Below are 24,570 nucleotides of genomic sequence, written 5' to 3'. Positions count from 1 at the left end.
CTATACACAGACATACTTAATCACTGGCTCATTTGTTGTTCTTACAAACATCTTCCTTCTTATCAGCCAGTCAATCAGCCACATTAAGCTCCAACAGTCAGTGGAGGTGTATTCAGTTGGCCACTTTCAGCATCAATTATGAATGCTGTCTGTGCTGGGCATACAGTAAAGAGTGTTTACTGTCAGAACTTTGAGGTTCTGATATTTGCAGCTGACAGTCGGTGATAGTGATGAAATCCTTAGATGACACTGGCTCAGTTAATAAGCAGCTTTTTAGGGGGCAACATGGCAAAGGGTAAACAGTAATCTTACTCGTTTAGATGGTTCAAATGTGACTGAAGGTAAACAGACATAATGGACCTAACATGCTCGATAGACTTGGCTTGTCGACCAGGATTGTGGACATGATCAGAGATTTTGACAATGATGAGGGTGTGAAATGACTCTTAATGCACAACACTGCAGGAGCCTCAGTGCAAAAACAGAGTTTTGCATTCATTAAATCTGAATGCAGATCTCTCAGGCTTGGTTTCCCAGACATGGATTTAGCCTTTTTTCATTGGAGAACTTCCCTGAATGTTTCTTTTATCCTGCCTCTAGGCTTAATCCGTGTCTACGAAACTGAGCCTACAAAGCATGACCTGTCCACCCTATATGGAAGCCCACATACGCTACCAAAAACAAATTTAAGTGAATGAAATTGAACTGCAGTAAAGAAAATACTTCTTAGTCCAGATAATACAATAATGACATACTTTTCTCAAGGGAAAGTGGAGTGATTTCTACATTTTAACTGTATTTGTTTAAATAATTGTAATAACAGTAAACTTAAACCTAGCAGATCAGATATTTTACAGTCATAATTCAAAATCAGCGAGAGAAAGAACAGAAGGTTAGGGTGATCAAAGAGAAATAGAAATGTGCTAACAAGTCAGAGTGTGCTGAGAAGGTGGGAGAGTCCTGTGAAGAGCTGATAAATGTAGAAAATGAGCATGCGAACATAAGAGAAGGTGAAGAAGAGTATTTTCAAGGTAGAGTGGGTGGATGTCAGAGCTGATTTGTGACAGATGGACAGCACCAAGAATTAAAACAATGACGGTAGGTATGATGTATTTGGAGACAGTGACGCTGACAAAAAGTCACAAAGTGGAGCCAGAGGAGGCCGAGATGCAGATGTTAAGATTTTCACTGGGAGTGCCCAGAATGCACAGGATTAGACAGGAGTACATCAGAGGGACGGCTCAGGTTGAGCAGTTTGAAGACAAAGTTGTGAGATGTGAATGTTCAATAGTTTGGACACGTGCAGAGGAGGGATGGTGAATATACTGGACAAAGGATTTTGAAGATGGAGCTGCCAGGCGGGAGGTAAAGAGGAAAACCAGATCTGCTGTGGTGACCACTAGAGCGATCAGCCAAAGGAAGACGCACACTTCTTTACTGACTTCACTTTCATTTGGTACATGTAATTTAAATATATATATACGTTGCAAGGACAGAACTGACGGTCTGCCACACCAAAACATGAATGCATTTTTCTTTCTTCTTGACTAAATTATTGTTTGTGAACTTCTTGTGAGGAAAACAAAAATCACCACAAACTGTTAAAACTGTCAAACACTTTTATTAACTGCTGAACATTCATTTCATAAAAAAGTCCCTCCTTCAAGTCTGAAGACATTAGATAAGTTGTGCACTCCTCACTCTAAAGCCCATTGCAGAAATAAATGACTGGGACACCCAGCACAGAAAAGAAAATAACAACCAGTTAGCATAACCATCGATAAGAAAAAACCCCAAAGGACCTGACGTTTTGGTGAAGTGCGAAAACCAATTAAACACTGGAGAGACTGCTTTGTTGTGGACATTCAAAAAACAGAACTACTGCAGTATTGATATGACTATTAATGGTGTGTCTTTAAGCATCAAAGGCCACAGAATATGATAGATTAGTCCAGGTGAGTCACACCTTCTCATTTTGTTCATCACTGTGCTTAAATTTTATTTCCATAGGTTACTGCATGTTTACATTTTACCTAAGTGAAAAAAAATCCTGCAGGATTCACCCAGATTTTCTGAAACAACAAACCAACAAACAAAAAAAGACCACACCATCAGTCTTATTATTTAAACTGAAGTACATTCCAATTCAGACCAGATTTTCTCCAGATATCAAAAACTCAAACAAGAACTTGTTACATATGTAATAAAAAGGGGGGTTAAAATAATCAAAGACAATATTTTAATCTTTAAGACATGTCCCTTATCTCCCAAAGATATTGCTCTCAGGTGTGATGAGGAAGCAAACTGAATCTATGAGCTAATATTCGATGTAAGAGAGGCAGCTGATGCAAGTTCGAGGGAAGACAGGAAGGAAATAAATGCGGTGTGCTTTTCTCCATCCATAATGAATCTTTAAAGGCACAACAGTCACAGATGTTAGAGGACGATCATCTGAAGTTCTGGTCAGGTAAGTCCGATTACATTCATAAACTTTAAAAATTTAAATGTAGTGTTTAAGAGCTAATGATTGAAACTATAAAGAAGTGTCTTCTCATTAAGCCAGTCTGATTTCTTTGTGGTTTTATTTACGGTGAAATTGTTTTATGTTAGCCATTTAGAGCTACATGTGCTTAACATATTTATTCGATCACCAGAATGCAAAAGCTCTCTAATCAAGAGCTTAATACTTAATGCTCAATACTTTTAATGCAAAATAATATAAATAATTATCATTATCCATCAATTTGTAAATGTAGGTTTACAAAAACAAGCAATAAAATAGTAAAGCAATTATTTTTTGATTATAACACCAAATTGCAATCATTTACCATTGTTGCTCCATGGAAGAAAAATGTTTTAGTGGTTGAATGTTATGCTTGATTGGGCCAGGTTAAACTTTGTGTATTTAATTTTTTGTTTTAAACAAGTTCTGGGGAGATTTCTAAGAGTTTTTTTGTTTTTAATGACAGATGGTCTAATGCATTTGTAATGAAAAAATCCCCCAAAATGATTGAACTTATAAAAGACCAGAGAAAAAGTCAAGAAACTTTTTGACTTTTTGTAATTTTTGTAGATTCAAAACTGATAACGACAAGACACCTGCAGATTTGGTGAATGTTTGATATTTTACACAAAAAGCACCAAATGGCTCTGAAAGCTCTCTAAAATCTCTGACTGCTGTTATTCATCATTAACAAAAAGAAAATAATAAAATAAATCATATTTGCTCAAGTGCTGACAAACAATAGCCCTGAAAATTTTGTTCCATATTTTTAAAACCCCCCAGACTCATTCTCTGCTGAAAGGTTGGATTCTGTGTGCGTGCACAGCAGTGGTTTAACAGAAAATGTTTAAAGTGTCAATTACAATCTTTAATGTTAAATAAAACCAGAAAGTGCCATTTCACATTCTTGGTAACCTAAAGTAAGAGATTTCGGCATGACTCTGCAAAGAAAGCTTGTTCATACCGACCGATGGACAGATGGCGTTGGTTGTGCTTTGGGTGTCTGAGGCACGAGGCCTATAAAGCAGAGAAAGAGCAAAAGGTGGACAGAATCTCTTCTGCATCCCAAACAAACTGAAACATCCTGCTTTCACCATCCAGTATCGTTTCCACAAACACAGAGTGTGGATCTAAGGAATTAACATCGGCCAGTAATAACAAAAGCACCTAAATTTATCCTTAGAGTTCTGTGAGTTAAGGTTGTGCTATAAGAAGTAGAAAAGAAAAATGTTGAATTGCCTGACAACAGAGGTTGAAGAACTTAAAACAGGTGGCAGAGAGGTGACTTAGCACGTCAACCTAAGATTTCTGAAAACCCTTCAAACCATGTTTTTTAAGTAGAAGCTGATTTTTTACATGGATTTAAGGAGAAACAACAGGCAACAAAGATTTGGATAAAACAGTAAGATCAACTTTTGGTAAATTAAAACAGAGGTCACCTCTTTAAAGAGTAAAGCAATCCCATGAATTTGCATTAAAAGCCTTTCACTTCCTTCAAGGTTCAAAAAGAGCTCACACTACTACTTTGCCAAAACCCTTATTACATTTTAAATAATTAATTCCTAATTAATTGTGCTGAGATGGTTTTGCCGATCTCAGTCCAGTGTTGACTGGGATGTAGAAGATGACGGTCCCTTAGGCTCTACCCAGTGCAGGAGCTTTATTATTAAGACTTTCCTAAACAGACCTCTCTGCAGTGCACAAGTCGTGTTAAGACTTTTTTGGACAATGTGAAGATGAGTCTGTGTTGAGGACCTCAATCATTGTTCTGGTTGTCGGGAAGGACTCTGATACAGATGGAAGACTCTGGTACCAACTTGGTAAACTAGAGAGGAAGAGAAAATGTCAGATAATGTGCCTCTGAAGCAGACAAATAACACACCAGAGAAATTATTACTCTTTGTACCTCTTGAGATTCATCCAGCTCTTTGCTGTTTTACTGAAGCTATCTGGACTGGGTGTGGTCATGGCTTCAAAATCTACCAGCTGAAAAGATATATATACATATATATATATATATATTTAAATCAAGCAAAAACAAACAAACAACCCCCCCAAACTCCCACACAACCGCAACCAGCTTAAAGGATAGGTACAGTAGTTGAAGCGAAGGCCACATTTCCATAAATAAAGAGACGTGTAAATAAACCTGAGCACCATGCTTTCCAAGACACACTTGAAGTTAAACAAGCCAGTTCCTGCTCTTTCTTTGCAGTGCAGATTTACAAAAAAAGAAAGCTTTTCTAAAAATTGACAGATAACTTTATAGAAGTTAAACGCTGTGTAGCAAAAATGAGAAGCCCGCTTTCTTTCCAATGTGGTCAGACTAAATCATGAAGGGTTTTGGAAAATTCCTTAAGAAGCAACAATATGAAGAAAAACACAGCAGGGCTGCCAACTGTTCATACCATCTGTGAGACACCTGCTTTCACTCTCGACTTGAACACAAACAAGGAACGCGAACAATCCTCTCTTACATGCAGTAAACGGCAGGAGACAGAGATCAGCGATACCAGGATGTATCATAGATGAAAGACCACATCTGATTTTAGACAAGGACTGACCCCTGGCCCACTTTCAATTCAGCGGATACATCCCAGCACTTGTAATCTCTAATTATTAAAGTAAGTACCAAAAAAGCACTGCAAAGTTGAAGAAAACTATGACCTGAAGTTTAATTAAACATGTTTATTAGTTAACATATGAGAAGCAGGTGAAGGCAGCAGACACTGATGTCATCACTAATCAGGCAAAAAGAACTAAACGGATTTAAACCGATTATCCTGGACTGTTATCAAATATGTCAGCAAGGGAGGTTGCTGCAGAGCTAATGGTTTTTCTTTCTTATGAGGAAAAAGTTTTCCAGTCTGATTATATGTTATTTTGAAGACTGAACCTTTGCTCTGCTGCCACTCTGGACCACTGAAACCATCTGGACTTTGGCTGAAGTGATGATGGTCCAAAATTGTACAGAAGATGAAGTGACCACAAATCACCAAAAAAATGTAATCTCTGAATGTTGCACCACTCCTGCAAGAGGAAATCATGAAGTCTGCAGTCCTTCTGCACCAGGTAAATCAGCACCTACATGTACATAGTGCTCATTTAAACACGACTTGAGACCTAGAAACACATTCTAGACCGTATAAGCAATGTAATCTTACATAACATATGGTAGAGTAAGCACCAGTGTAAATGACAATGGACAGCTTTCAAATTTTTGTTACCCATTTTTAAAAAATTACATTTAAAATATTTAATTATCTGCTAAAAAATTGCATTTGGTCCTATGCATTACTTCCATATATAACAAATGTCATAGAGATTAGTGTTAAGTCAATAAAAACTTGCTATATATTCTTCTACTGAAGTAAGATTCACATTAATTTACCTTTCCTTTCGGGATCCTACCAATGACCTCTTTCCCACTGGCCATCAGTGCCCCCATCACCACTGAGTAAGCCACCACACTGAGGAGAAAGTGATGCTTCATTAGCTGAATACTTCCTCTGACATGTTTCAAGAGTTTCAAGTTTCAAGACCACAGACTAAAATAACACTAATATTATTATCCTGCATTTATCTTTCAGTCTTACTAGGCCATTGTTTCTGGGAGTTTTTTCCAAACTAAGATGACAGCTACAAAGAAACTCTCTCTCCCATTTATCATTCAAATGTAGAAATGCTTCATATTGCACCTGTGGGCTGTTTTGACTTTGAAATTACCTGGATCCTCTGGAAAGAGGCATGAGGTTGCAGAAGTAATAAACCAAGGAGAGGATCAGGTTACACACTGCATCTGCATCCTGAAAGAACAAAGATCATCACAGAATCAGCTGTTCAGTTGTGAACAAAGGCTTAATGTAGTCGTGACCTCTGCTGCACTGTGTGCTGTCTTCAGTTACGGTTTATCTTAACGGGGTGAAAGCAGAGAAGGCTGCAGACATAATAAAACAGAACAAAGAGCGAAAGCCAGGAGGGATGTTCACATTGTTCCAGGTCTCTGTTACAGAGGAGTGAGAACATCCTGTTTAGTTCTTGTTTGTTAGTTGTTTAGTCAGGACCACTGTTGACCACAGACAAGTCACGGTAGGCTGCCGGCACAGATTTTTTAATCAAGACAAACTGCTTAAATGGTTTGTTCTGTTTATTCCGGCAGTTTGACAGAAAACCATCAACAGAAATGAATGGCAGCAAATAAACTCAGCTAAATCCAACAGTGACAGAGAATTAATCAGTTCTACTCATAGTTTGCTTGTCTAGACAAGTAAAATATGTGATTCCAGTAGAGAGGGCCAGAGTGGGAATAAGAGGGGAGAGGAAGACGCTGAGGAAAAAACAGACATGAGGCTTATGTTTTGTTTTGCTTTTGAACACTGCCTTGTCTTTTCTAAAGTGACTTTTATCTCTTATGTAAAGAGATTGTAAACAGCCTTGCTACTCTAATAAATAATAAATACGACTTAATGTGTTTTTATGTTTATATTGACAGATCCATCTGTTCTCCTGCAGCTGTGACTGTTTCTAGCTCGATACAAAACCTTTTTGCTAGATACTGCTTGAACAGAATTCAACTTGTAAATATTTTCTATTTATTCTTCAGAAAATATATTAAAAAAATCTTTTTGCCAAATGTCCAAACCCCAGACACTAGAGACAATATCAGAGATATGAAACCGCAAGAAAAAAAACTAGAACCAAAGCTGGAACACAAAAACAACATTTTATTTGCAGGTATTGCTTTAGAGAAAGGAACATCCTTTGTTAACTTAAGATGTCATCTACTTAAAGCTGTCCAGAAATGGATATTTCACATTGCACCACCATCTGCTTTCTATTACCAGCAGGAATCTTACCCCGAGTTCGCTTGATAACATCAATGCCTTTCCTTTGGCTGTGAGGTCTTTGTAGATGGACTCTATTTCTGACTGGTACTGCTGCGTCCGCTCTTCAGTTGTCTGCGTTTCTACAGAGAATAACATGTTTCCCACCCTGAAATAAAAGAAAATTAAACACTTCAGAGGGTAAAACTTGGAAATATCTGGTTATGTGTGTAGAAGTGTAAAGCATCTACCTAAAAACTGTGGAGCACATGTTAAAAAACAGGTGTTACTGGTTTTTGCAGTAATGAGTCTGCACATATTAAATGAAAACATTAAATTTCAACTGCCCTCCTTTTTTAAGTAGTCACTTTTTTCAGAGATACAAAATTCCCATTGTTTCTGACATTTTTTAAATTTGATTTCAGTCAAAGTGAAAGGACAAAGTCACGGGGAGCTACAAAAGATGAATAGTACCAGTGGAAAGAGACAACTGTGCAGGTATGGCTAATAACAATAATAATAATAATAATAATAATTATTATTATTATTATAATGACCTGAATAATTCTAATTCAGTTCAAAAATCCAGCGCTCCCAATGCTGATTGTAAAACATGTGAAATTCTGACAGTTACTGCTCCTTATCTGTGCACAAGAAACATATTCTTAGCACCTTTTGATTGACCTTTGTGTTGTACACGTACCTACGTATGTAAATACTTTACTGTTCATGAAATATACCTTCTAGGAGATCCTTGTGATTATTATTCCCCTGTTCAAATATTTATATTTAATTTTTATATGAAATGTTAGTGTTGAAGAAAGTGTTCTTTTAGAATATTGAACACAGAGAACGGCAGACTGCACCTGTCTCCAGTGATGGTAATGGTGAAGCCATCGTACTCTTTCCCAGGGTCTTTCAGGCTCGGCACCTTCGAGTTGACTGTGAAGCCATCTCTGGTTTTACTGTTGAACTGCTTCAGGAAGAAACACACCAAACAAAAAAACAAACAAAAACAAAACAGGATGTTGTGCTGCTTTAAAAGGTCTCTTATGGGCAAACATTCATCAATATCAAAATATATTTTAAACTACATGACAACCAAATATTGATTAAATTTAATATGGAAAAATGTAATACATGCGTTTAAACTTTTATGTTTTTTTCGAATTCAGTTTCTGTCAGTCAAGTTTGATGTGATTTTTTGGATCAACAGCATATAGATCTAGGATCCAGATCTAAGCTATAGATATAAGTTCACACACAAAACTGGGAAGTAATGAACATCTCTAGTGTTACTAGTAGACTAAAACTAATATCCACTTGAATCCTTGAGTGCAACCTGAACTAGATTCTCTCATATCCTTCTTACCTTCATTATAGGAAGCAAATCTTCTACTTTATTCACATTTTCTAGAGCTTGGCGGACTTCCAGGAGGCCTCTGGGGTTGTATGCCCTGAGACAGACAATAAGAACATGTTGGTTACAGAAACAGCAAAAACACTGCAAGAATAATTAAGCCATAGATGATGCTTCAAGGAATTCTGCAAAGTCATTGGAGTTGTGATTCAGGTTTTACCCGTGGTAGACCAGTATTCTGTCTTTGATGAAGTCAAGTATGTTGTCAAAGTAGGCAAGGTATCTGATGTTGATAATTTGCCCCCTGGACAAATAAAGAGGGAAAAAACAGACCTCAATATACTACTTTTCAAGGAGCTTCTCAGAATGAGGCTCTCAAAGGGAACAGAATGATAGAGATACGTCATATTCCAAGAAATTGAAATAAATGTTTCTGCACTACAAGGTGAGGCCATATGGAAATTCAATCCTGTAACCCATGAGAGTGTTTGACGCCGTCTTCGAGGCCAAGTTGTTACCTGATGAGGTTGATGTGATTGTTGAAGCCTCGACTGAGACTCCTGGCAGGCATCTGGTCTAACCACAAAACTGGCTGGTCTGGATCGGCGATCCTACGAGTACAGGAAAGGCCCGTTTAGTGTTTCAACACTGCAATCTAATTAACCACACATCAAACACTCTAGTGGGAAAGTGACTTGTTGAATTTGGCCAGAATTGGTGAGAACAGGCTAGTTACCAGGATAAGTAAACCACAGTGAAATGTGAAAAACGACCTGACTGCTGAGTTCTTTCTAGTGCTCACACGGTAAAAACTTAAGCCATGTGTCAGCTTCAGTCTAGACTTCATTTTGCAATGCAGGACAGTTGAAACATCATATGTCAGCATCTGTATCCTTCCTATTCCTTCAGTTTTCAGTTTTAGAGTCATTTCCTGGAGATAATTAGGATCCCATAGTTCCTCTTCACAACACCCAATTTCTTGTGGAATGAGAAAGAAACATTTTTCTAGGTGTTTTACTCATTAATGTCTGTCCAAGCTAAACATGCACTTAAAAGAGTGATGCTAAAATTAATTCCCTACAGTCTCTGCATTATGCCACTCTTTTCCAATGGAAATACAGATGTCAAACATAATGGTGCCTCCATAAATTTGATCTGAGTGATCTCATATAAATTTGGTACAAAGTCCTTTTTATTTTGTGTGTTTCTCACCTCCTCCATTTGACTGCTATGTCAAACATGTCTCTCCACTGCATTTGCCTGGTTTTGCCGTTGACTCGCACTTTGGAGTTGCTCCATGTCCGATGCATGGCCTGCATTACCTCTAAGGTTGCTAATCCCATGGCTGAAGAAGCACAGACAGCTCTTTATTTTTAGGCTCTTGTTAACACTTGGTGATCTTTTCAAACTGTGGCATTGTCTCTGTGGTACCTCTGTGTATTCTTCTGTTGGGTAGAAAACCAGGAGTGTCATACTGCATGAGTGCCCCCAGATGGTCGGCCGTGCAGATCAGCTTCTGAACTTCATTGCTGTAGCTGTCGAAGTTCTGTGGCAGCACGTCTCTGCCAAACAGAAAGACGTGGAGAATAAGGCTTTCATGAAACACACTTTTTTTTTCCCTAGACACTGGCTGTCAACCTTCTACAATATCACAAAACAGATGAAGTAGTTCGAGCCTGCTGACATGCATGCATAAAAACATCTACTTGATGAACACAGGAGCTTTCGTGTCATATGGAAAACATGGCAGGTGTTGGTTTTCAACCACAAAACGCTGCCTCGTGTTTTAGCTCATGAAAACTGCTACAAACTGAAGCTCAGGAAACCACAGTTATGATGGTCCTGATTTTCCTAGATTTTCTTATGATGACAGACTTAAGGTGAAGCGTAGGGCATCCTAAATTAAATTCAGATTGAAATGTGAAAATAAATGTAATCTGTCACAATAATTTCTGCTTTGACCTCAGAGAAAGTTTGACATTTATATAAAGAATAGCTAGATTAATCACTTCATCATCGCAGCATTATTACAGTTGATCGTTATGGTCAGAGTTAACAGTCCCCCAAACCCACTTGATATGTGGCTGCAGGCCAGGCTGTTCTTCATAGTCCTCTATTAAAAAAGGCAGGTTCTTGGCCCAGTGGTTCTTAAAGTTTCCCGGTAAGTCCTGGTCCACGTTGTACTCTGCTACTGGGATATCCAGGTGGGAGTGCAGGTAACGAGAGTACTCTGGAAGAAATCAAGTAAACAGGACCTTTATGTGAGAAGTAAATAGACCAGAGGTGGTGCATTATGAGGTGGTGGTTTAGGTCAAAGGATACTGAAGCTAAAAATAAAGAAAAAGCATGGTTAAGGTATACAGAAGAGTCTATCATGGCCAAATAATACAAAAAGGGCACAAGCACAAATGAGACTGAATGAATGAATGCTTTCTTCTGATGAACCAGGAGGACATTCAGAAGCCTTAATTTCCTGTTTTTGTTTTGTTTGTTTTTTTAAAAAGCCCATCAAATTCTAACATTCCTGGGTTTTTTAAAATTGCAATAGTTCTCCTGAAAATTAAATCAGAAGAAAATGCTATTCTTTAATGCAAAAGTAATACACTGGAAATACTCCTCTGTATGTCACATCTGGTGGCCTTGACCTCAGCTGTGCTGCATGTCACTCCCCCCTTGTTTCCTCAACTTTGTACTTTAACAATTGTTTTAATGAAAGCCTCCAATGCTCAAAGAAACTCTGAACATTTGAAAATATGAAAAATACACGAAAAAACAAGCAATGTGACGTTTTGGAGAATCTAAAATATAACTGTCCGTTTCCTTTTTTGTTAAAACAATTAGTAATAATGCATTCAGTATAGACTCTGTAATAGACTGCACACCTATGCCTGAACAACTCTTGTGCTCTAGGTTCTTTGAAAACATGTCTTGAATGGACTCTATAGGAAGTCTCCAGGTGTCACGTGGTATCCTAAGCATGTTAGCGGCAGTCTTATAAGCTGACAGTTGTAGCTGCCATAAATCACCCCAGTCATTGGTTTCTGAGGTTTGTTCATCTGCCAGTTTATCCTGTAGGCAGAGCTCTGACTTGGAGAGCAGACTTTTTATTTACCCTGTAAAATAAGACTGATCTTGAATCAGCATTCTTCTCTTTATCTGCGATCAGTCATAATGTGTATGCATGTGTGTGTGTATATATATAAAGACCCACCCACCTCTGAGGTATTTAACTTTGAGGTATTCAGAGCTGGCTTTTTGCCCCAGCAGAGGGTCGTTCAACATGACTTTAGTCTGAGCTTTGATGCCTTCGTAAAACTGCCCCATGGCCACGTGACTCAGCCCCTTCATGTACTGACACACCTCGTTGTAAGGCTCCAACTGAAGACACCTCTGAGGAAAACAAGAGAATTACATTGCATGTGAATCCATTACCACTTCTTTCCTTTTGCTGCTAGCAAACCCTGTGTAAATTAAAAATTCCTAAAATTGCAGAGAGGGGTGTAAGGACAGCCTGTTTTACTTCGTTGTGGATAATTCTACCTTGAAGTTGCCTATGGCCTCCTGCAGAGAGCCATGGTGGTACAGCATCATGCCACGGAGCTGGAGAGACTGGATGTGGTTCTGATTCAGCATGAGGGCTTTCTGGAAGCTCTCCATGGCTGATTCAAAGTCACCAAGCTCTCTGGGAGAAGGAAGAGGAAAAGCAACTGTTGATATTTGGCTAAATACCCTATGTCAAAGTGACATCCTGCATTTATGCATGGAGTAAGAAAGCATGCTGCAGAGTGCTTGTACCTGTAGGCCTGTCCGAGGCTCTTATAGGCATCTATAAAGTCAGACTTCAGTTTCAGTGCTTCTTTAAAGGTCTCAATGGCTTCCTGATAAAGAAAAAAGCAACCTTTCACATACATTGACAACACAGTTGAGAGGAAATGCATTAAGGAACACGCAGACCAGAAATTCTGAGTCAGCAGGTGGTTCAGAACTTTAACACATTCAGATTTTGTCTTATGTAACCCCAGTGTGGACATGGCTAAATGCTGGAGTGTAGCAGTAACTGTTTAACACTTAGTTTAACAGTTAAACTGTTTACTATAATTACAGTCCTAGCTTTACAAACAAAGGTGACAGTAATGCTGATAGTTTTAGGTGTTCAGCACAACGTTATTACAAAATATTGTGGCAAGCCAGCCAACTGAGATATTTAAGAAATCAGTATCATAGTGATGCAACAGAGAGACTGAGACAGGGGATCATCAGACACCATCTGTGACTATTCACACCAAGTGCCATAGAAAGCCAACTAAGAACTGTTCAGATATTTCAGCCTGGTCCAGCCACTCTTTGCATAGTAAGGTTGGACAGTTGGACGAATTTATCAACCATCGACGATAGGTTGAGCCTTTCACTGGTCGTTTTATTTATTTATTTGCCCATGAGTAGGTTTGCTAATAATGTCAGTTGAAGCTAAAAGAAGCAGTCAATGGGGGGGGAAAAAAAAAAAAAAAAAAAAAAAAAATAGGGCTGTTTTAACGTCATCCTCTTCCAGCTGGGAGCAAATGCACCCTCCTCAGACTGCCCCCAAATGGAGCGATTTATTTACTCAAACTCATAACAGAAAGAAAGGCAGCAGCCTATGTTCAGAAATAGAAAACAAAACATTTTATTTAACTATACATCTGCACAAGCGGTGGTTGCGGTTACATCCTCAGGTTTGGCTCTTTAATCCAGTTTAAAGTCAAAGAAATCCGAAATTGCTGACTTTCAATTTTTTTGGACAACTAGTTCCTCCAAGTTTGGACTTCTTCTGTGTTCTAAACGTGCAAAACAGTCCGTGCATGATTACATTGCTCTGCCCATCAAAAAGTCACCTGTGCAGATATATCGCCTATCGTCATATATGGGACCGATGAATGTCAGTTAGAAAAAATGTACATATCGCCCAACCTTAGTGCATAGCATGCAAATAAAAAGCAGATTCCACCAATGGGCACAACTCTCTCATTTAGAGTAAGCAATTAGTTCAACAATCACATTCGCAGCTATCATTAAAAGCGCTAATGTTGTTGTTTGCAGTTAACTGTCAGCTGCCTGCAGGAGCTGCAGCTGGGATTCCCCCAGGAAATCCTTTATGTTTAGCATCTACATGTCATGTAGATTCAAGTGCTGCTCTGCACACATTAGTCAGTGTGTGGGAAATAAAAATGCACTTGGCTTGGGCAGACTTTAAATTAACATAGTAATTAGAAGTTAAGCAACATCTTATCATTCATCTACCATTTTTACTTCCCTTGTGGTGCACAGCGGATTTTATCAAAGACGAAAGCAGCTACCCCAGCATTAAGAGACACTTTCAGCATGAACGTGCTAAACATCACCAAGCACAACAAACAGCTAGCAGAAAACTCTGGTATAACACAGCAACAATCTCATCCGTCAGAAAGGCCAGGAAGAAAATGAAAAAAAAAAGTCAACTTTAACAAAGTTGACTTTTGTTAAAGCAAATTGAATAACTTTACCAAAGCATGTGGTTCCATCTGCTTCACAGCTGCATATATGTAAATAAGTTAAATCTGCAGACAAGCTTAGAACACAATATGCATGAAACCCAATAAGCTTGAGCTTGTATTAAGCTATTCATCTCCTTCCCTTCATCTCCTGACACTGTAAGTCGCAAATATAATATTTAAACAACCCCCCCAAAAAACCAAACAAAAAAACAAAACAGTCAGCTGACATTTGAATACATTTCTGTGACTGTGTTTCCAGCAGCGAGCTGAGAACGACCCTGTTAGTTTGCATTAAATTAAATCCTCTTTGATGTTGTTGACTCAAATAATATTTTGGTAATTAAAAGTGAAAAGATAAATATAGACAGGATACACAAATGAGGTGTAATCATGCACTAACAGGATGTTTGTGCAACAAAAACTCTGTTAGTGAAATTCTGATATATCTGATTGTAGAAAAAAACAAGAGCAAAACTCCAGACTGTCAAGTTTGATAATGCTATAACATACAGTGGAATCCATACTCCTTATAACAAGAATTAGAGATACACTTTGCTAAAAAAAAACAAAAAAAAAACAGCTAATCAGTGCACTATGTCATTATCTGTGGTCATATCTGGTTACAATAAAATGTGATGGTGGAGGCCACGAGTCTTCCAAACAGTAATTCATTAACCAGTGAGTGATATCACATTGTTTATTTATCTTTGATATGGACAAGGCCATACTGGGAATATGAGACTGTGAACAGCTCACCTTGAGCATGCCTCTGTGGAAAAAGGTCAGGCCTTTATACAGCATGGCAATAGGCTGATTCTTCTTAAGCTCTAAAGACTGCTGGAAGTCCTCCATAGCGGCCACATAGTCCTGAACAGAGAGCAAAGCACAGAGTCATCACATGGAAACATACAGGCATATATGTACGTTCATGCTGCATCTGACTGTCAAACCTCTGAAATGAAGAGCAGCGTTCCCCTGTGCCTGTAGAGACGAGCTGAGGGCTGTAGCTGGATGGCTTTTGTCAGGTCACTCAGAGCCTCACTGATGCGACCCAGAGGAGACAGGATCTAAACACACAAGCACCGAATTGCACATTTCATCTTTTTAATTTTATTGTTGCAAAATACTGATGAACTGAATTATTTTCTTTGCTTTTACACCGCATCGAAAGAACATTTGGGGGGAATAAAGATAAGTTTGTTGTTTTTATTTCATGAAAAACAGGCATGATTCAGTCACTGCAGTGCTCAAAAGATGACATCATTTTCAGGACAGGCTTTGCATATTTCTGCAAGGTAATGTTAAACTGCACAGTACAGCTAATACAACAGCATGGCTTCATAGTAAAAAGAGTCCAGGTCCTGAACTGGCATGCAGCCCACACCTTTCACCAACTGAAAACATTTGACACATCTGGACTCGGGACTGCTTCAGTTCCCAGAGGATTACAGCCTCTTGTTAAAAGGAGGAGGAATGCTACACAACAATAAACATGACATTTTCCCAGCTTTTTTAGAGACATGGGATGTTGCTGCCATCAAACACAAAGCAAACTAATATTATTCTCAGTTTAAACATTTGATAGGTTTTCTATGCTCTACTGTTAATAAAAATATGGTTTATGGGTTTTGAGATTTGCAAAGCATTTAATTCTGTTTTTATTTACATTTTTCACTGTGTTGTGTTTAAATTCAAATGGTATAAAAGTCCCAAAGAGGAAATGGTAAATAAAACAGCAGAGTGAAACCTGCAGTGGGGGAATTCTTTTCTTTAATCTTGTGAGAGTTGCCAGAACTCTAACCATGTCTGGTGACTGTTTATGTGCCCAACTGTTTTTGAATATTGCTGTTGCCTAATATTATTTGCTATACTGTAGCTTAAAACTTATTTGAATTCACTTTAAAATTTATATTTTGCCTCTTTCAAAATGACAATGCATTGTCGATTATTTGTAGTAAAAGGCAGCTGCTACTACTTCTATATGTGTTGTCCAAATATAAAGAGATCACCTTCATCAGTAACCATGATTATATGAAAAGTTGCTAACATTTATTGAGGATGTGTTTCAAGCCGTTTCTGAACATGTTAAGAGAATCAGTCTCGTATAAAGACACCATTTCTCATATGTTGTGCACAACAGGATGTAGTCTGTGCCTGGCACGTTCTCACTTCTGAAAAAAACTCAGTGTGGTTTAGGTGCAGGCTGAGTAAAATGTCCAGGAGGCAAAGCAGCTCGCTAGCTGCGAATTCAACATCCTCTAGTCTTACATCAAAATAATCGGATATCACAGAGACTTTGCAGTAGGAAGCTGCCAGGCTAATTTGCATTATCAAGTATATCTTGCTGGGTAATGCCTAGAAAAGTTCCAGGATGCAGTGTGTGTGAAAGCAGATGAAATCGACAAAACCTGTTTGGGGGAGTTATTTGTGAATAATGCAAATGATGTTTTATGATTAAAAAAAACTCTGTGCTTTCCAAACTGATCCAACTTCAACAGTCAAGATAATTCATTTGGGAGAAAATCAAAGCAGGAGGAGCTCATCAGACTTGGAGAGAGGTGACTGATTGCTTGGAGCACATTTGTAGCTCATTCACATTTTATGTCTGGCTGATGACTCACTGACTGCAGATCTTTTTCATTTGGCTGTGATGTATTTTCTAGTCTAAAAAACCAAAACAACACAGCTCGATGCATTTTAAAAGTCACCAACTCCACTTGAAAACTGAACCTAAAAAGTTCATGGAACACGAATTCTCTTTAGTACAACTTCTGACTGCTTGATTAGATTAGTCTTGATTAGACATTAAAGCTCAAAATTAATCCGAAACTTGACAATTAGAAGCAGAAAAATTAGCTACAAAACAGGAGGAAGGCAACTACATGTAATCAGTTTAATTATACTGCTACCAACAGTTGTTAAGATAAGATAAGATAGAACTTTATTAATCCCTCGGGTGGGTTCCTCTGGGAAATTCGACTTCCAAAAAGCACAGCAACGACCGAAGTTACAGTTACAGAATTGTTATATATATATATATATATATACACATATATATATATATATATACACACATACACACACATATATAGATACAGAGACAAATATAAATAAAATATACAAAGGGGATAAATAGAATAAATAGGAATAAAAAATAAAAATACAAGTGAATTGCACATTTCAAGTATTGAGTCTATTGCACTGTTGACTATTTACAAAAAGTATTGCACAAGGTATTGTACAGTGAGGTGAAGAGGCACTACAGCTTAGTTGTTCCCCCCTCCTTTGTCCTCCTGTTTCTCCTCCCTCTCCCCTCCAGAGAGGAGTTAAACAGTCTGATGGCGTGTGGGACAAAGGAGTTTTTAAGTCTGTTAGTTCTTGTCTTGGGGAGAAGCAACCTGTCACTGAACAGACTCTTCTGATTGTTTATGGTTAAACTGTTGTCTTAGCTTGTTGCAGTACTTGAAAGCCATAAAATATATCAGTGCTGAGGAACACTAATAATAGATCACATTTGCCACAGAGTCACCTCTCACCTCTGCTCTCTGCTCGTAGACCTCTGGCCAGCTGGGCTCGAGGGTGATGACTCTGTTGAGCTCGTACAATGCCAAATCGGCATTCTTTATATCCTGGCATGGACACACAAGAGGAGAGAGGCACTTACATTTTGTTGCCATAAACTTTAACATATTGCGCACAAAACTTGGAACAAAGCCACAAACAACACCAAACACAAAAACTACTCTAAGCAGTTTTCTTCTCCCCCCTATTCTGGAGGGCACACTACCATAACCGCAGCATCCTGGCAGATTGAATTGGCATTCACTGAATGTCACACTGAATCACTCTGCATTTACCTGAAACTGCTGTTGTCAACAAAATACAGGATTCTTTTTATTTGAGGACAAATAAACCAAAACAAAACCCACAAACCTCCCCAAAGGCGTCCAACAAAACACATCCACACAGCAACTCTCTGTGCAGCCCGAACTCAGCGGAGGTCAGAATTGTTTTAAATTTGATTTTGAGAACAATTTGGCAGAACATAAAACGAGAATATGAATAAATATATTTCAACATCTGACAAATGCAAATAAAGGCTGTCCATTAAACAAAGTGTGTGTGCACAGTCTGAAGTATGAGTCATCGGCCTTGAAGTTTAAGCTCAAGTCCTTCACAGCACAGTAGTGAATAGTGTTTCTGACACATTGATAAAATACCAGCAACATTCTCTCCCAAGTAAATATCATAAGTGGATTGTATTTATAAAGTCTACATTCACACAGGACGTATTCTACATATGCAGAGAGCTACTGACCTTCCTATTAGTAGAGGACTCATTCTACCTCCTAAGCCACAGCCGTTGATGATCTCTTACGACAGTTCATAAATATATTATGACTAAGATGATATGCAGATGGATAACTGCTTCAGTAATGAAAACACTATATTATTGGTTTATTTCCCTTCTTGCAACATTAAATTATGTTTCAATCACAGATTAGCTTGCATTAAAAACCATTTTGCATAACACTGAAAGCAGAATATTAGTAGTGTTTGTTTTAGAATAGAATAGAATTCAACTTTATTGTCATTGCACATGCACAGGTACAGGGCAACGAAATGCAGTTTTGTTTTGATTCACCTATTTAGTCATTGCAGACAGTTGTTTCCCAAAAATTATAGTGAAAGAATTTAAAAAGAATCTGCTCTGGTTACAGGCTTTGGGTTTTACTTTGTTGCTGGAGCTCTTTAAACATTTCAGAGGCTGGGAGTTATGACGGGCATCCTAGCAAACTAGGTGTAAAACATTATTTGCTTATATTTTAATTCAATATCTTTCATGCATAATCATTTACATATTTCCTGGCAACCTCTAGGGAAATTATGTCTTCCTCATGTAAGTTCTCCTGTCCAGATAGTTGCCAACAGGTCTCTAGGCCTGTGTGACTATTGCCTAAGGGACTCTGGGAATTTTTTGAGGATAAAAGGAAGATCTGACATCGAGTGTAAAACAGTCCTCCCTCTCTCTGAAAGCAGTATTCCTCAGATGCGTTCACAGACTCCCCATCTCTTTGTGGAAATAACAAGAGCGGTTACATCTGAAACCTCTGCTACTGAGACTTGTATCCCACAATACAAGAAAAGTTGCTTTTTAAGCTCATTTTGTGGCATTGTTTCTTTTAGTGGAAAGCGACAGTGCACATGCACACAAAGAGAGATTTACCTGTGAGTTTAACGTGCTCTCTGCTTTCACCACTTGGATATCAGGTCGCCAGTAAGGTTGCTTATAACCAGTGGCCCACTTTAAATGCATTTTAATGGCTAGTAAATAAATAAGTAAATTGTATTATTACAGCACCTTTAAAGTGCAACAAAATAATACATAAAAATGTGAGATGGTATAAAAGGAAAATAAAATCCTGGGAAAGAAACATTTGCTTTGTAGTTTTTTGGGTTGTTGCAGGAAAGACACACTTCAACCAGTTAGCCACATGCTAATTTGCATCATTTGTTCTTGGGCAGGTAGAAATCCAGACAACAAAAACATCATATAAAAAGGTTCAATATGTAGAAGATCCATTCAATCGCTTAATTTATAGACAACAGGCTTGCTTAAAACCAGTAACATGTTTGACTCATATTTGTGGGTGATAAAGTCTTACACTGGTGCTGAATTCTACAGCTGCCACTTACCTGCAGACTTTTCTTCCCATAAGCTATCCCTCTCCCGTAGATGGCACTGACCAGCTCTGGGTCACCCTGTATCAAACAGAACAAATGTTCAGAATACGCAAAGAAAGGTGTTTTGTTTGGCATCAAAAGAATTTCTACATCTCTCAAAGGTTAACTGAAAGGTAATTTTTGCAGAGCCGTATTGGGTAACATGTATGCACACACATACCTGCAGTAAGAGTGAAAAGTGTTTAATGGCTTCATCATAAAGTCCATTGCCTATGAGAACATAACCTATAGCTGCAATGACAGAAAAAGTGACAATGAAAAGCTGCATTTTAGCTGCACAGCATTTGAACAACATGCTGACTTACCAAGCTCTTCATTTGTGTTTTGGTTATCTACAGGAAAAGGTATTTTTTTCTGTTCTATAAACAATTTGGCCTGATTCTGTAAGAGATGGCGACAAGAAGAAAAAAAAAAAAAAGACAAGAAGGACAAATTAGAAATGTCAAGAGAGGCACAAAATAATCATTTCCTTCCTGTGTGAAGGCAACTCGATTGAGTGGAGAAAAAACAAAAGACAACACTTAAATGCTGTCGACACCTGTGTTTTCAGTTCATTGGAGAGCTTTAGAACGTGTTGACAACTTGCGTAAAATGACATTTTCAATATAACTGTTAACAGCTTTTTCAAGGATATTTTTACGAGCGATTTTAAGAGCCCTGCTGAATATCTCAGGGTTACTCTGAAGAATTATCTACTGCTGAACAGAGAACAACTCAGCAACTTTTTATTTCAAATTCCAAATGCAGGCATAAAGATTTCAAAGTAGACCTGTAACTGGAAATTTAGCACATACAGGAATTTCAACCACAGACTCGATGTGCAAAATAAACTACTGCATTAACAACAATGCTTCTTTTTTTCCATCTTGTACTTGCTATGTTAACCCAAACGGCAGCACTGCAGTGGAATTACTGTATCCAAATTGGACAGCATGGAAATGTTGCTGCGGCAGCATTTTACAAGGCAACTGACAAGGCATGCACTTGCCCCATTCCTTTTATTGGGGATCCTTATCAAATCTCACCTAACATAAAACTGTGGGACTGCACTACTCCCACCCCACGCCCTAAAAAAGAAATCTTGATCCTAAACATCTTGCAGCCTTCATCACAGATCCCTTAGATCAGGTTTTGTCTTCAGTTGCTTCTGCACCTAGCATGCCAACCTGCAATTTTGTGTGTGTGTGTCACAACGTCTTTAGCACAGACGTTGCGTCTATCAACTCACTAACCACTTTCACCAACCCCAAAAAGCTATCTATCTTGCAGCTTGTGGTGAAGAGCACCAACCATGAGCTGTGCCGTACTCTTCTGTGTGTTTTTTTTTTTCATGGATAGGAACTGCATTTTGTTTGTTTTTTGTTTTGTTTTTTTTTGGGGGGGGGGGGGGGGGGGGGGGGGGGGGGATACATAGATCCAATATGATCACTACAATCAGTGAATGTCATTCTATTGCAAAATTCACCAGGTCATTAAATTTGGGCCTTTTTAAATGGTAAGTTGAAGCCCTGCAGTGTACATTTATTTTCACACACTGGAGCAGTGAAATAGAGGTGAATTATAGGGTGTCAGTATCACACTCCAACAGCACCTTAGGGTGTGGTTACATGTGTAAGCACCAAAAGCAACCACACCCATCACTGTGAGCTTAAGTATCTGATCACCAGTGAAACTTAAGATTTTTTATTTCTCGCTGAAGAGAAAATGTGTGTAAAACTAAAACATAACCAGAATGTCTTGCTTTGGAAAAAACATAAAAAAAACATTAGAACACAGATTTCAAAAGGTTTATAAACTGCTTACACACACCTGTGTTTTGTGGTTTAACCTTGACTATATATACTTGACTATATATAAAATATACTATTTTTTTTAACTCTAAAGGAAACCGTTACAGGCCATGGCTGCTCTAGATCTAGACTAGTGTTTGAAATCTCACCAAGATCTTCTCTGCATTAAGTGAGAACACAGACTCGCAGGGCGGGTTGCTTCCCTCCTCACAGTCTGGGTCTTCCAACTGTAAAATTGAAGACTCTGAAAAGACAAAGATTCAAAGTATTTATCACTGGAAACAAAACGGTTCATAATGGCAGGGTATTTCAGACCATTACGCTACTATGTCTTTTAAATTGTATTAAACATTGTAAAGTTTCAAAGAAAGAAAAGTATCTGAGAAGTTAAGCAGGCTTGACCTGACACACACTGAAATCCAAACTCATGAAGCCTGTTACAAAGTGCTCTCCAGGACATTTTCGGAGCCCCTCAGACCAAAAGGCAAAAGCTTTAAATCATGAGACGATGATCAATGATGTGCATGTGACAGTCTTTAAGTGCTGCAAATGTACAAAATGAATACTAACCACAACCATTTTTGTCCATCATATAAAAAGAGCATGCAGCATGGTTCCTTATAAACTTAGGGGTGTAAAGCCGCTGTGTTATTTTACTTTGTTTTGTACATTTTAGGTGTAATTTTCACAGTAACAGCAACCACCACATTGAGCCCTTCGGTGAGAAGAACTGAATCTTCTGATTGAATCAGAAGCAAGCAAAACACTGTGAAAAGTTAAGAAACAATGTCGTGGTTCATATTTCACAAATCATTAAGAATCTGTTTATTTCAACTTGTACAACTATATTATCTCTCATTATTTCTGTCCTAAATGCAGTGACACAGGGAAAACAAGAGGTGTCCGTAATAATTCCAACAAACTAAACGTGGGCAAAGAGTATGTTTGTTTGGTACACGCTACAACTACAAAAAGGCATTCTGACATTTTAGTGAATCTAACTTAAGAAACACACACACAAACTATGCAGGTAAAAAGTTTAGCATTTAAAGTTGTTTTTTAATGGTCTGTGTATAGGCTTTTTCTTGGATGTATGAAAACGTATGTAAGCATTGTTCAGCATATCAGTCTCCATTACCTTAATTTTCAGTTAAATATGGACACTAGATGAAGAAAAACAATATTTTTATGCTTGAGAAAACAAGACACATTTTTTAAAAGCACTAAAGAATATTTTTGCTACAGTTCCGCTAAATTTCCTTCAGCAGTATAGCAGAGCTTCTTTGGTTTGGTTTGTAGGCAAGAAAATCCCCATCTCTACACGCCTGTATTCAGCTGTTGCGACTCTTAACTGGTATCAAACATAACATTTTCCCCCAGCAGCCAGCAGATCAGGCTCTTAGTGGTCCCTTGTATATTTTTAATGGGCCTTATATTCCATGTTAAGCACATTGAGTTAACATGTAATGTAACGTGCTACATTTTTCTATTATCAATTTGCACATGTTATCAGTAGATATAATTTTTTATTATCCTATATATAAAAATAATGAGTAACTGAAGCTTAGTGGAGTACATGCTGGGCTCATGTTTAGGACTCGCCCCTGCATATTGCAGGTGTTGCTGCTAGAGAGAGATGAGGTGGCTACTGCGAGCCTGCAGCAACATTTACAGGAAACCTGCCAAATTTAAAGGCTGCGTTAAAGTAAACAAGCATTTCATCTACATACAGACAGATTTTATCTTAGCTTCTTCTAAAGTCAGACGTGCCATCATGCAAAACAAACCAGTCAGGTGACGCATTGCTTTTCCTTACATTTAACTATCTAAACAGGCAATGAGATGAAAGGCTTGTATTGGTAAACTAAAGACTGTAGGGAAAAAAAAAACAAAAAACAACTAAGAGTCGATTGAACACAAAACACTTTAATGACAAATCTAAGTAAATTTACGTCAGTTCCTTTTTATTTTGTTTTTAAGCAAGTGAAAGTAACACATTTACAGTTGGTTGTCTTTTTGTTCAGAATTCTAATTTTAATTAATATTTCAATGAACTAAAATGTCTTTTTCACACGTTGTATAGGTTTTTAACTCAGTTATAGTTACTGCAACAAGCTTTGGTCAGTCTAACTATAGAAGTGGGTGAGTTACTGACATGCCGAATGCAGCGAAAGGACATTGTAATTATAAAAAACTTTTCAGTTTTCCTCTTTAAATATTTATTTTACTGCTGCAGAAGACGACATTAAATTGCACGTTCTTTGGCTGGAGTATGGTTTACTTCTCTTTGTTTAAGGTAAAACATACAGTTTGCTGACTGAAGTGAGCTTTTCGATAAGCACTTTTAAGTTTCTTTACAGTTATTTACACTTGAACTCCACTTCCTGTGTTTGAACTCTGTTTTCTTTCATATTTGGCGGAAAAAAAGACTATTTTTGAGGCAGGAAAGGCTACTCTTAATGATCCCTTCGAGCTGTCACCGCTTACTGTTATTGGCGTATTAACGTTAGCCTTTAAACGGTTGGGCTAGCCGGGTCCAAGTGACAGTTGTATCAGAGAGGACGTGGCAAAGTAACAGCGAAAAGGCAGACTTTACCGCAGTCAGCAGCGTAGTCCTCCCATTCAGACAGCGAGCTGCATCCCTGTTTGTGGAGGTCGTTGTTGAATAAAGTGAGAGTGGAGAAGAACTCGGTGGAGAAAATCGCCCGGCACAGGTACAAGAGTGAGAGAGCTACCACAACAACAGCCCGGCTGGCAGGGGCCATGTTGTGCTACATGTGTGACGCCACAGGGCGGAAGCTGCCGCAGTTCGACCCAAACGGGCACGCCCCCCTCACGC

General features: G+C 38.2%; 1 protein-coding gene across 4 annotated transcripts; it reads right to left on the bottom strand.

The window, feature by feature from the left end:
* Window positions 1-1,601: 1,601 nt before the first annotated feature.
* ttc13 (tetratricopeptide repeat domain 13) lies at window positions 1,602-24,551 on the bottom strand. 4 transcript variants are annotated; one of them, XR_013093165.1, is made up of 24 exons: window positions 24,328-24,551; window positions 21,881-21,975; window positions 20,247-20,322; window positions 20,102-20,172; window positions 19,894-19,959; window positions 17,733-17,825; window positions 15,147-15,263; window positions 14,953-15,063; window positions 12,482-12,564; window positions 12,227-12,368; window positions 11,902-12,076; window positions 10,760-10,916; window positions 10,118-10,248; window positions 9,899-10,031; window positions 9,205-9,297; window positions 8,907-8,990; window positions 8,699-8,783; window positions 8,193-8,302; window positions 7,360-7,495; window positions 6,230-6,309; window positions 5,895-5,973; window positions 5,400-5,587; window positions 4,410-4,489; window positions 4,303-4,328 (listed from the first exon to the last, which is right to left on the bottom strand). XR_013093165.1 is itself a non-coding variant. In XM_004550642.2 (23 exons), exons 1-23 carry the CDS (start codon window positions 24,494-24,496, stop codon window positions 4,214-4,216), a joined length of 2,481 nt encoding a protein of 826 aa, XP_004550699.1. In that variant the 5' UTR covers window positions 24,497-24,549; the 3' UTR covers window positions 1,602-4,213. The 4 variants fall into 4 exon arrangements, 2 of the variants coding, with proteins under 2 accessions (XP_004550699.1, XP_012774486.1); XR_013093166.1 differs by having other exon boundaries at window positions 4,304-4,328; window positions 5,400-5,533; XM_004550642.2 differs by lacking the exon at window positions 5,400-5,587 and having other exon boundaries at window positions 1,602-4,328; window positions 24,328-24,549.
* Window positions 24,552-24,570: the final 19 nt, after the last annotated feature.

The sequence above is a fragment of the Maylandia zebra genome, linkage group LG15 (assembly GCF_041146795.1).
Source record: "Maylandia zebra isolate NMK-2024a linkage group LG15, Mzebra_GT3a, whole genome shotgun sequence".
Lineage (NCBI taxonomy): Eukaryota > Metazoa > Chordata > Actinopteri > Cichliformes > Cichlidae > Maylandia > Maylandia zebra.
This window is presented reverse-complemented; position numbering and strand designations above follow the sequence as displayed.